The following is a 12,915-nucleotide window of genomic DNA, read 5'->3' on the forward strand; positions in this document are numbered from 1 at the left end:
CTATGCAAGAGTATGTATGTCACTTTAAAACCACTAACATACATAATTGTATTCTTCAGTGTCAGTTGGCATAAAACTGCCCTGTCAGGCATGTACCTTCCATCACAGACACCCTTGTTACAAAACGTATTCAGTAGCAATGCAGTATGAGAAACTACACTGTTTTCTTTGAACGTTAGATTCCAAACTACTATGCCGCAATCTCGTGACCATCCCAATATTTTTGTTCTCTTGTAGGTTCTGCTTCTGCTTTTGCTCAGCATGCCGAAAGCCCTGAGCAGCAGGGCTGAATTTGAAGTGCCTCTCTCGCCTCCACTGTTTTCTCTGCTGTTTTACTTGCTGTGCCTGCTGCTCTGTGCAGTTCATGTAATTGTATGCACGTCAGCGGAGAGCTCATGCTATTTCTGCAGTATATCGTGGGTAATGGCAGTTGGAGTGATGATGCTGATTTCTGCGCTTATGTGTGTAATTTTATCCACCTTTGGAAAGATGCTTGAGAATCCCAAACTTCCAGTTAAGGTGAGACCGCTCCTTAAGAAATATAATTGAAGCCTTTTGTGCTTTGTGCTGTGTCCTTGAGCACAGTTGTCTCTGAAGTTTCTGGTGTATGCCAAAGGTATAATATAATTTGAACCCACTTAATCAGAGTGAAATATGATATAGTCACTATGGCATCATGCTGATTACTCTAATGACTATCATAAAAAATGTTCATTTTCACATTATTTTCAGAAGTATTCTAATGAATATAATTTTGCATTTGATTTACTAGATCAGAAACAGTTATGCAGTACGCTAGTTACATGCCTTGTATGCTAGGATACTTGCATATACAACTAGTGTTCTTTGGGTGATACCAGAGTACTGCCTACTGAAGATAACTGGTTATATTTTCTAGATACTTGGAACATGACAACACTTTGAATACAGTGGGCATTGTAAGCTGTTCAATTTCATAAAATAAATCTCTTGATACGGTTTTAAAACCTCTGAACTATATACAACTGCCTCCCCCTCCTCACTGGGTTGTAAGAGTGGAAAAATGAAGTGCAAGTAGGTACCAGTCAGAAGAGCCTGCAGTAAGGAAGGTGCTGGGGAAGGGACCCAGGGGATCGTAGCTGTTGTGCAGCTGTTACTGGAGACATTTTCAGGCAACTGTTTTTACAAGGTCCCTGGTATGGAAGCTGGAGCAGCAGGCAGGCCCAGGTTCCTCCCATCACCAACTCCCCATTTCAGTACCAGAAAAGGACTGGCTTTGGGAAAAGGGTTTGTCCAGCCCTGTATCACTTGGAGGGGTCACAGAGTCTGTAGAGTTTGGTTCCCCCCTTTTCTCCAGGCTGGTCAATTGTGAGGGTAGCTCAACAAACAGAAGGCCAGTGTCTAAACCGAGGACTGCTGTGAACCTCTGAGGCAAGCAATTAGCTTGAAAGTGCGGGACCCACCAAGGTCAAGAAGGAGCTTTGCCACAATGTATTTTTATATATTTTTAAATAAAGCATTTTCGTTCATATCACTGAAGAAATGGCTCTCAAGTTACATGTCCCTTCATGTGGCTTTTTCCCCATGTTTGAATGTAGGAGCTGATGATTAGGTTCATGAATTTTCTGGAGACCATAATGCTCTTGGCAGTGTTCACATCTGCTTCCTAGATGCTATAAATAACTTTTAATTACTACATCTTTTCACAATCACTCTCACCCTCAGTGACATGTAAGGCTTTAAATAGTGATGTAGTCCTTTATAAATCCTAGGCAATCTTCACAACGTTAACTTCTTTGGCTAGTGCCTCAGTTCTGTGGATAGCCTTGAAGTGTAATATATAGAGTTGCTGCTAGTAATCATATTTTGCTATATCTTTTAAACATTGGGGCCAGCCTAAGTAAGGGAAATTTTGAAAGTGCTCAGAATGGAGCAGCTCTGGAGTATTACACCTATTAATACAATGCAATTCAAATAAATAGTCTTTCATTGAATTTTTGCCTTCTGCTTAATTTTTATAGATTTCCCCCGTATGATACCATTTACCTCATATTTAATTACCAAAGCACCAAACTGCAGTTCACATTAGGATCTTTTCTTCCATTCTTGCTACCTCTTTTTTTAACTTTGAATGAGCTGGTGCAGTGGTTTTTGTAGTTTTCAAATGTGCTCAGAGCATGCCAGAAAAACCTTATTGGGAACAGTTGTAATCAATGCTGTTCTGTCACATGGAAAGTAGCACAGTTGGAAATCAAAATTAGCTCCCTTTGTGTCCAAATTAGCAGAATTCAAGACTTCAGGAATGTTAGAGACTTTACCAATAATCCCAAAACCTTATAATTTCCAGTCTGAAAAGTAACTGAGTAAAAATTACTTAATCATTTAGTTATTGATACTTATTTTAGTAAGAAGAAATGCTGTGGCTCCCGTAAAGTTGTTTTCATGATCTCCACTGACTTACATTTCAATTGCTTCCAGTTTATGAAGCTTACTGTTGTCAAAGGCATCTGCTTGGTGTTGATAACCATAAGGTGCAAATCATAAATATATACTTCTGCAAGAGGAAGTGGGTTGGCTATACTAATCCCTTAAATAAAGAACTTACATAGAGCTTACTGCATAGGAGTTGCTGCAACATAAATCTCCTAACGACTTTACTTATGCATATTTCGATCTCGATACACTTTCAGTCTTTGGCCTGTGTGCTGAGGCTGTTTAGTGCTTATGCTGATGTAACCAAGTCTGTTAAATGGAATGAGTAAGTATCAGTGCCTTGTGTACCAAATAGGCATCAGATGCTAATAACTTTATATCACTGTCTTGGGCTGTATTTCAGCTGGAACCTCTCAGCCCACTGAAATTTGAATTCTGTATCATATGATTTGATAATTTTAATTTCTAAGTTCAGAGGTTTCTGCCGGGAGGGGATGGTTTTGGTGTAAATACAGAGGTTTTGGTATAATATGCTTCTTTACCTCTCCCCTTCCCCACCATAAATACACGCCATCCAGGCTGTTAGTCCAAATAAGATCTAGTTTGTACTTCAGGTGTACCACCTGTCCTGTTAACTCAGCTCATGAGCTCCATGTGGTGAATAACAAAGATTACATTTAGACTTGGCACAGCTTGGTTCCCGAAAATCAAAATTCCAGATGAGTCTTAATTAGATGCCAAGGCTAAATGTGTTTATTACCTGCTACTTGATTACATATAGGTTTAATTTTTGGATGAAAATGTGTAACTTGTTAGCAAGTTTTACAAGGTAAGCCACAGTGTCAGAGTTGGCATCGGAAAGCATGGTGATATAGCATCACGAGTAAAAAATGTGATGTATGAAGTTTACTTCTGAAGTCAGTACTTAGAGCACATAAACAATATATATGCCCAGCTGTATCTGAAATTATGATAATACTTTCTAAGCCCAGAAGAAAATGATGATCTCTCGCATACCAGTGTTTATCGTTGGCAAATGCCTTTCAGATAGTAACCACTGGAGGGTTTAATCTCTAAAACAGACTATTTAAGGTGAGATCACTGACCATGTGAAACCAAATGTATTGAGCACAAACTGGGTTCCTTGTAAGTATCTCAGGGCTGAATTGTATTTCTTCCATGTAATCAGAACTGCCAAATTAACTATTGAAGGTGGTTGGTGGTTAGTCTCAATTGCTTGTTCCTGGGCAAGCACTTAGTTTTTGTTAATAACAGCTGCTTAGAGTAGAAAAACTTGATGGCTTAGCTAAACTGACATGTAACCCTGTCTTCACAGTAGGCCCAGTTCTCCACACATTCCTGCCAATGCTTTTAACAAGGTACACTATGCCAGTGGTTTTCAAACTATGGATCGCAACCCAGTACTGGGGGGTGGAATGTCGGGCACTAGGTCTCATTGCTGTAGGGAGTTCAGGTGACCAGTGGGGGTGCTAAGGCATCAACCGTTTTCTTCAACTAGGTCATGAGGAAAAAAGGTTTGAAAACCGCTGCTCTATGCAACAAAATATTCTATTCTGGGCCACTGTAGGTAGTCACCTCACCGTGTTTAGACACAATGACTTGACCATTATGTTAATTTTTAACCATGTTAAATAGTATAGCAAGCTGTAGTACGTACTTTCCATGCACAACGCCATTCTCCTACCTCCACAGCTAGCGCCTGTTGCTTAGCAAATTAGATCCGTTCTGACGTGAGCTGCACCAGTGGTCTCCAGACTTCAGGAGTTTATATGTTGGTTGTCTGCTGTGAGGGTGAGAGGTCGAAAAAGGAACTAAAGCTTAGACATTCCGGTGCACTATCAGGGAAGCTGACAGCCTTGCTAGCCTATGGACAAGGTGGGGGGTGGCTCTGTGCTCCCAAAAGGGGAGGAGCCTTGGGTGGAAGGGGCGGGGTAAACCCTCCTCTGGAGCACAGTGTGCAGTGCTCTGACAGTGATTCAAAGGGTCCAGGGCTCAGGGTGCCATTGCCTCTGCAGTAGCAACAGCCATGAGTCCTGGGCCCCTTGGAACGGAAGGCCTCAGGGGGTGTTGCCCCCTTGGACCATCCCCATACACAGTCTCGGAGTAAATATATTTGACTGAACTAGGGGTGTGAATGACAAGTTGACATTAGTTGACTAGTTGCTACTCCTCCCTCCCTCCCTCCCCCCGCACTGCCTCTATCTGTGCTGCCTGGCTCAGAGTCCTCAGCTGACCCCGGGAGCCACGGTCCCCCACTGGCACCATGCTCCCCACTGTGCTTTGACCTATGAAGTGTAGCAACAGCCCTGGGGCTGTTGCACTTCAAAGGTGGAGGTGCCCTTACTGACTAATTGAATAGTGAATGCAAGTTGTATTGACTATTCGATTAGCCAGTTAATCTACATTTAACATCCCTAGACTGGACTTTATAAAGTTCCTGGAGATTCAGTACCTTTTTAAAGTCAGATCACAAGGTCAAGGATAGGAGCACATTGCTAAGAAGATCAGTCAAACGCAGATGCATTCAGAGAACTGTTCTTAAATATAAATAAGTTACCCTGTTTGGGTTTTGGCTTGAAAATAATCACTTGACTATTCCTTAACGTGTCAATAGTTCTTGTTTGTGATATGTGGTTTTCTTTGCATATTTCCCAACAAAGTACTTAAAATGAAAATAAAGGATTGTTCTGGTAATATTTCTCCCCAAATGCTCATTTGTATGCTTTGCAAGTATAGAGCCTTCTCTTCTCTCATGCAGTTACTGAAGATGGTTCTATGTAACTGCATTGAGCAGAAAATTAAAATAATGATGAAATCAGGTCCAGGGTATTGTTGTCGCCATACATAACATGTGAAATAAATCCTTAAACACCCACTATTTAACAGTCTCTTTATCCTGAAATAAATGCACTATTCAGTTTGCACAGTGACAAGGTGGCAAGAGCTCCACAATTGCTGCTGTTAATTTGAGATGATTTTTTCTTTTTGTCAAGCTATGAATGGATAGAGATCTACAGTGGTGAGAAAATGGCTTGTTATTGGTATCTTTATTCAGTTTTCTGATTACTGTGAGATTTCTATTTTTAGATCTATTCATGTGCAACAAGTAAGATCTGCTTCACACCTTCTATCACAAGGTTGCAGAGAACCTGAACTTGAAGTATGTCTTGGTGATTATTCAGAGAGAAGTTAGTTACCTTGAAGGGGTAGACAATGATTTTAAATAGTATAATTAAATGTGTTATGATGCTAACTCAGTGGCTAACACTAAAATTAACTTATGTAAGACTAAAAGTGCAGGAAATGCCACTGAGAAAAATTACACAATTTGCCTTTTTTTGCTTAGGCTTTGTTATCACTAAACAAGTAACTGTAAGCACATGTTAAACGCACACGGGAGTAATGATATGGTTTTCAGATTATTTCACCAATGACACATTTTCTGTTCACAGAATCCAGCTGTCTCCAAATCCAGCTGGTCAGAACTAGATGTGCTCATTTTGGCAGGAACTGCTGGCCATGCTGTGAGCTTGGGAGCAAGCAGCTTTATAGAAGAGGAACACCAAACCTGGTATTTTCTTATCAATACTCTTTGCCTGGCACTGTGCCAAGAAATTTGCAGACATTACTTTCTTGTGAGAGACTGTGATCTTCAGCTTAGTACTGCTGTGAAACAAAATTTTGAAGATACTGGGGAAACCGCCCAATTCAAAAATGTTGATATACCATCATATGACTCAAAATTGGGCAAAGTCACCTATTCAGATGAATTTCTAAGAGGCTCAGAAAAGTGGATGGGTTTAGTAAGTCCATGGATCATCCTTATTTGTTGTCGGTTACTTCGTTCATTAAATCAGACGGGTGTACAGTGGGCTCATCGACCCGACTTTGGACATTGGTTGACAAGGTGGGTATCTGTGCTGGCTGATGGTTGCTACATTCTTAAAATGTCATGTCTTACTTAGTGTTTAGCTAAGGGGCTACAGATTTGATATTTTGTAAATAGGAAATACTATAAATAGTTGAAGGAAATGAGTGCGAAATGAAGTGCTGCAGGGGTTTCACGCTATTCTTATTGGTGCAGTTGTCTCATATAATGTATTTACCTCTTCTAGGCTGTTGTTGTTAGCATTAACCATGATTTATAATTTAATTCTCGCAAACTTGAACACATGTTTTTTTATCAGTGGTTTATGTTCTTAAATAACTTAAGTCACTAGTGGCAAGCATAATATATATACACTTGTGTATCAGAATTAATGGTTTTTATGTAAAGCAGGGTTCTGTGCATAATTCCTAACTTTACTGAGTCACAACAAAGAATAACAGTGCTTGGTGTTCTTTCTGACCTGTCCCAAGGGATATGGCTGTGGGGGGGAGGGAGGAGAGACTTTTTCTTCTCTCTAACACAATAGGGATTACATGAGAAATTTGAGGTCTTTATTGGTAATGAAAGAGCAGGGTTTTCAAATGCCTACACTGTATTATTTTAGGTCAATACAAATTGCAGCAATTTTGCACCTGGACAGCGAAACCGCATTGTGTGACCAACCAGTATTTTATTGATTAAAAAAAATCTGATTTAAATAAATCAACCATTAACTTGTACTTGGGGGTTTGATCATTACGTATCATACTGTCAGTTTGTGGGAAGTGTGTTTGGTACCAAAATGTTGCTTCACAGGGTGTTCTGTTTTGACCCCTCTGGAATGTGCTCATGGTCAGTTCTCAGTACCTCTTAAGTAGGAGTGTTTCTGTAATATCAGCCCTGTTCTTGCCAGCTTCTGTGAGCAGGGCCTGCCTCTTGTTCACAGCTATGCTCTGTTTCATATTAGTGAAATCTTGATTATTGCTGTTGAGGCCTCACTCCAGACCTGTGATACATGGGCTTATGTTTCAGGCCTTCATCTTACTATATGGGGGAGTTGAAGCTGGGAGTTTGCATGGGGAGGGTGGGACTGGCTGGTCAAATTAAACTGGGAGCTAGTAGTAAGGGCAGGTTGTGACTTGTTCAGCCAGGAGCGTGGGAGAGATGAGGACTTGGAATCAGTTGGCCAGGTGGGTCACTGAAATTGGATGAGGAGCTGTGGGCAGACGGGAGGAACCGTGAAGGGGGACTGGGACTGCTAGGCAAGTTGACTGGCTTTGAATAAGGAGAAGGGGTGAGTAGGTGGTTCTAAGGTTTAATAAAATGGTTCATTAAGGATGGATTTGTATAAATACACTTGTTGTTGAGATAGTGGTAATAGATATTTATATATGTAGTCTTAGTGCAGTAAGTATTAATGGAAACATTGGTGAAACCAAGCTTTTTGTCCTGCTAGTTTAGTGTCAGATGTAGTGTCTCTTACTCTGTCCACTTCTCATTCAAATAAAGTGGAGATCTTCCTTTACTTGGGAGAAACCCACCAGCATTTGTAAAGAACCGTTTTGATGTCTTTCCTCAGGTGTGAGTGTGCATTCTCCTACTGTGGCGACTAAGCAATTTGTAGCTGGTGGGAATTTGCTCCTCTGAACAGAATTACAATCAGTGACCTTCCACCTACTATGCCGTGCTTTCATTTCATCCGTGCAATTCACAGATGGTCTTCGACCTTTCCCTGGAAAGCTTTGTGCTTTCAGGCTGTGCATCTTCCACCTCACACAGTGGCATTCCAGGATGTGAGCAGCCATGAATCTTACAGTCCCAGTTATAGCAGACGATTAGCTCATGCAACTTGTTGTTGTCTTCAGAATGCCATTGCTACCTGAAAGGAGGGCAGATGCTCCATCCCTGTAAGAAGAGTTTGGCTGTAACCCTGTAGTAGGGATGTTTGAGTGTAAACGACTAACCTTTTAACAGATAAGCAAATGCCTATTGGTTAACGGTTTTGGTAACAGTCAGCAAAGCTGCCTCCCTGGGAGCGGAGCTGGATGGGCAAGGGCTGGTGGCCCTACTCCCAGGCAGGCTAAGCTTTGTACTGCAGAATCAGCGGTTACTTGGTTACCCTCGTACACAATTTTAACATTCCCTACCTTGGGCCCGTAATTCTTCAACAAGCAAATGTTCAAGAGAGATTAGTCCATCAGAAAACTTTAATGCAGATTGTAACCTTAAAAAGGGGCCCAAGGAGCAAGCAGGGCATTGCACTGGACTAGCCCATAGCAAAGCGAATTACACATAATTACAAGCTGCAAAGCATACTATATAGACCCTAAGGGGTTTCTTTCCAAAATATATTCATCTTTAAAAAAATCAATTTACTGTGGGAGTCTGGGGTATGCTATACTAATGTGTGTGGCATGTTAGAAAAATGGTGGTAAACAGGCGGGAAAGGCTTTGCTCACCTAAAATAAAAAAATCATGAGCTCATTTATCATTCCTTTCACTCTCCTTGTGTTCACATTGGTAAGATGAGGTCAACACTAGTAAACAAATGAATTCCATCGTCACTGGAAAAGCAAGAGACTAGAAACATCATGGAAAGTGGCTGGTGTAACAAGCAACACATACACGCAAGTTCTTTCTCTGGAAAGATGGTCCATCTAATTTCTTTATGTAGTTGAGTTAAAATATGCTACATTTCAGCTGAGATTAAAACCAAATTTTTCAAGCATGAATGTCTAAAAATAGGTTTTTAAATCACTAAGCACCGCAGTAAATGGCCATTGTGTTCCCTGGGTTTTTACCATGATGATAGAGGCATCACTTCACAGAACAACAATGACAGCAGTAATATCTCGCTCAACAATTCTTTAGGTTCAACGATGCTAGGCGGCATTTAGGAAATTTTGGCATATCTGCGATACCCATAATCTTCTTGACTATGCCTCAGCTTCTTGAGGGTTCACATAGCAGTGATCTTGACATTTCATTCTCCAATGCAAAGGAAGGGTCAATTTTCTTGAATGCCATGATATATTTCTGAAGGGAGTCATTCGTCTCTATCTGTGAAAGCGCCATGTCTCTTGTGAGGCCTTACTAGTGTGTTAGCTGTTCTTAGGGGGACCTCTGTTTGAGCCTCTGGCATCCTGTTTGCAGTCCCTTGTGTGCCAAAAGAAAGCCTTTTTTGTTGCTATCACATCTGCAAGAAGGGTGTAAGATTTGCAGAAAAAAAAATTGGTGGGGGGATTGCTAATATAGAGGAGGACTGGAATAACATACAAGAAGTTTTAGATGACTCTAGAGTAATAGAAATGGAAAATAGAAACTCAGTAGTGCAAAGAGTAAAGCCACATACTAAAGGATTGACTAAACAAGAATATTGTCTATAAGTTGGGTACTTATCAGTTGGAAATGACGGGAGGAGGAGGAGTAAGACCTGTGTATATTGGTCAATCACAGGATGACTGAGTCACCAATGTGATGCGGCTGTGACAAAGGACAATGCAGTCCAGGCAAGGTATTTACCAGTAGAGAGAGGGAAGTATTGTGGCTGTTATTCAAAGCACTGGCAAAACCTCATCTGGAATCCTGTGTGCAGCTCTGGTCTTCCATCTTTAAGAAAGACTAATTCAAACTGGACTAGGTGCAGAGAAGGGCTACTGCAACCATAAGAGGAGTGGAGAACCTACCTTACAAGAGGAGATTTGAGATCTGGCTTGGTGAGCCTTTCAGAACAAAGGCTGAGAGAAGATATGATTGCTTTCTTTAAATGCAGCAGAGGGATAAACACTAGGAAGGGAGAGGAGTTATTTAAGCTAACAACCAGATTTGGCACAGACGCAAATGGGTATAAACTGGCCATCAACAAGTCAAGTCTTGAAATTAGATGAAGGTTTCTAACGGTCAGAGGAGTGAAGCTCTGGAACACCCTCTGAAGGGGAGCAGTGGGGGAAAAAAACTTTACTGGGTTCAAGAATGAGCCTGATAAGTTTATGGAAGGGATGGTGTGGTGAGGTTGCCTACAGTTGCATATGGCTCATCTGCATCTGCTATTAGCAAAATCTGCAACAGCCAGAGATGGAACGCTAGATGGGGAAGACTCTCAGTTATTACCATGAATTCTTTGTGTGTCTGGGGGAATCTCATCAGTGTGCTCAGGGTCCCACTGATCCCCAGATCAGATTGGCAGAGAGACTGGTTTTTTGTTGTTTTTTTTCCTCCCAGGTCATATGCCTATCCACAGGCACTGCCCCCCAACTTTCTTTGGCCATGGTTCCTGGGCATTGGGTGCTGCAGCGTGAGCATTGGGGCTGGGGCAGCATTCAGTGCCCTTTAGCTGCCCCTGTTTCTGGGATCCACATGAGTGCAAGCTCCTGACCCCACTCCATGGCTGGAGTTCAAGGGTTGGGCTTAAAGGTCTGATGGGATGTGGCCTGTGGTCAGTAGTTTGCCCACCTCTGGTGTAAGTGGTGATTCTTATTATGCTATTGGAGGAAAACTTGTATGCTACCTTGTGTGTGTCCTTAGATGTGATAGCTAGGGGACATTTTATAAATTGAAAAACAAATAGGATGGATATATGTACAGAATTTTGTAATTTTAAGAGATGCTTGTGAAATATGTAAAAAGCCTTGCTGCTTTATATTAAACAAAAATGCTGTTGTAGAAGAGAGAGCATTTTGCACATGTGCATATAATGTTCATAGCTGCATAATTTTGCTTTGAAATCATTAGGATCTTTTATCATATCACATGAAATTTTGTTTTATTCACTTAAAACAGACCAGCTAGCATAGCCATGATTACTTTAAACATGCATGTTTGAATAAAAAACCTCATTAACAAAATCTTTTTACTAAATATACTAAAATATTTTGCCACATCTTTTTGAAAGCTAGCAACAGGTGCTGGTGCAAAGATTAATTTGGAGATTTTGTATAGTAGCCAAAGTGCTGTTTAAAGGTACTTTCACAGTAATTATAGATTTTTCTTTCTCTTTTACAGTTCTGAACATAAAGCTGTCCTCTCCCTGCTGGCAGCCATCTCTTTAGTTATGATCTTTATTCTGGTTCAGAGAAGATGCTCCCTGGTTTCGAAAATAGCGATGGCACTTGGACTCTTGGGAGTCTACAGTTACCGGGCAGCCATTGGAAATGTTGTATTTCCATGGCAACAAGACAGCAAAGATATCTCAAAGTAAGTTCATCAGCGGATATGTAAATCTATTTCTAGTACAGTTGTAACACTTTGGATACTGAAAAAAGCACAGTTATCTCTGCTTAGAATCAAGCTGTTATGAGTGAAGGGACGTTTCTTTGAAGGATGTGAACTGACAAGTTTCATGTTGTCTCTCTTCGTAATTTGGGAGCACTATAAAGTGGTATGTTACTGTACCGTATCTCAAATTGGAAACCTGTCAAAGGCTGACACAGACATCAACTACCTTGAGGCATAGCTTATTGGTCTAGCCAGTTACCATTTTTCAAATTTCCATATTGAATCTGTTGTATAAAGATTACTGCCTTTTGTTGTTACATTTACTATTGTGTTGAATTGCTACATTTAGTACACAACAATTCCAAGCTTACTTACAGCGATGAAATAGTTTACCATTAGACTACATGGGTAAAAATACATTTAGGAAATCTTTTCCTCCGGGGTCCTTTTGCAGCTGAAAGTGTATAACATATACTTTCAAGATGTAAAAGGTTCCTGCTTTGGAGGTCTAAATCTTGCAGCATAATACAGACTGAGAATTTCAAAGCTAAGATAATTGAGTCTCATTCCCACCACGCCGGTCAGGAAGTGATACACAAATGAGGATTTTTTCCCCCTCATCCTCAGCATTAGCTGCTTTTGGAGTGCAGGTGAGCAGCTTTGATTCTTTTATAACCTATTTGATAGTGTTCATGTTTTGTTATAATATAGCTGGATCTGCAGCCCCAACATGTGCTTAAAGGGAGCCTGGTAGGAAATTTCCAGGATACATTCCTGTTAGGGCTGTTTAAATGGTTATTTGTTTAACTGTTTTAACTCTGTGCTCTCCACCTGTCCTGCTACCCAGCCCTATCATGGCCGTGGAGTCTGACTTCTGGACCTGCTTCTGGTCCTGCCTTCCCTCCACAGCTGGGGCACCATTAAGCATACCAATAACATTCTTGATTCCTCTAGCCTTTGGGGGAGGAAGAGAGGGGGGAGAATTCTACAAAGACAGTTGGCTTGTGGCTAAAATAAATTGTGCAGAGATCACTTTGAATTTGACATGAGTCTGAATAGGTTGGCTTGAAGATTTGGGCCCAGAGGCCAAAACCTCTGTAAGAAGTGGAGATTGGGAATCACATTGGAAAGCATCCAAAGGAAAATACAGTGAGCCCTCGCTACTTCGCGGTTCGACCATCGCGGATTCACGACTTCGCGGACTTTTTCATTACATTATGTATATACGTGAATCCGCGATGGTCGAACCGCGAAGTAGCGAGGGCTCGCTGTATACATGTTAAATATACATGTCCCTACTTCGCGGATTTTCAACTATCGCGGTCGGGTTTGGAACCTATCTACCGCGATAAACGAGGGTTCACTGTACCTTAGGATTAACTACTGACAGACCAAGTGTA

The 12,915-nt window shown here is 41.1% G+C and overlaps 1 protein-coding gene across 2 annotated transcripts in view; it reads left to right on the top strand.

Annotated features, from left to right (window-relative positions):
* PIGG (phosphatidylinositol glycan anchor biosynthesis class G (EMM blood group)) overlaps positions 1-12,915 on the top strand; it is a 100,087-nt gene that overhangs the window by 56,286 nt on the left and 30,886 nt on the right. For both annotated transcript variants that reach the window (XM_075931310.2, XM_075931309.2), the window contains 3 exons: positions 238-519; positions 5,886-6,340; positions 11,303-11,494. In XM_075931310.2, the coding sequence (XP_075787425.1) occupies positions 238-519; positions 5,886-6,340; positions 11,303-11,494 (929 nt within the window). The remainder of the gene's footprint in view (positions 1-237; positions 520-5,885; positions 6,341-11,302; positions 11,495-12,915) is intronic.

This window comes from Pelodiscus sinensis, chromosome 6, assembly GCF_052426305.1.
Source record: "Pelodiscus sinensis isolate ZL-2025 chromosome 6, ASM5242630v1, whole genome shotgun sequence".
In the NCBI taxonomy this organism is placed as follows: domain Eukaryota; kingdom Metazoa; phylum Chordata; order Testudines; family Trionychidae; genus Pelodiscus; species Pelodiscus sinensis.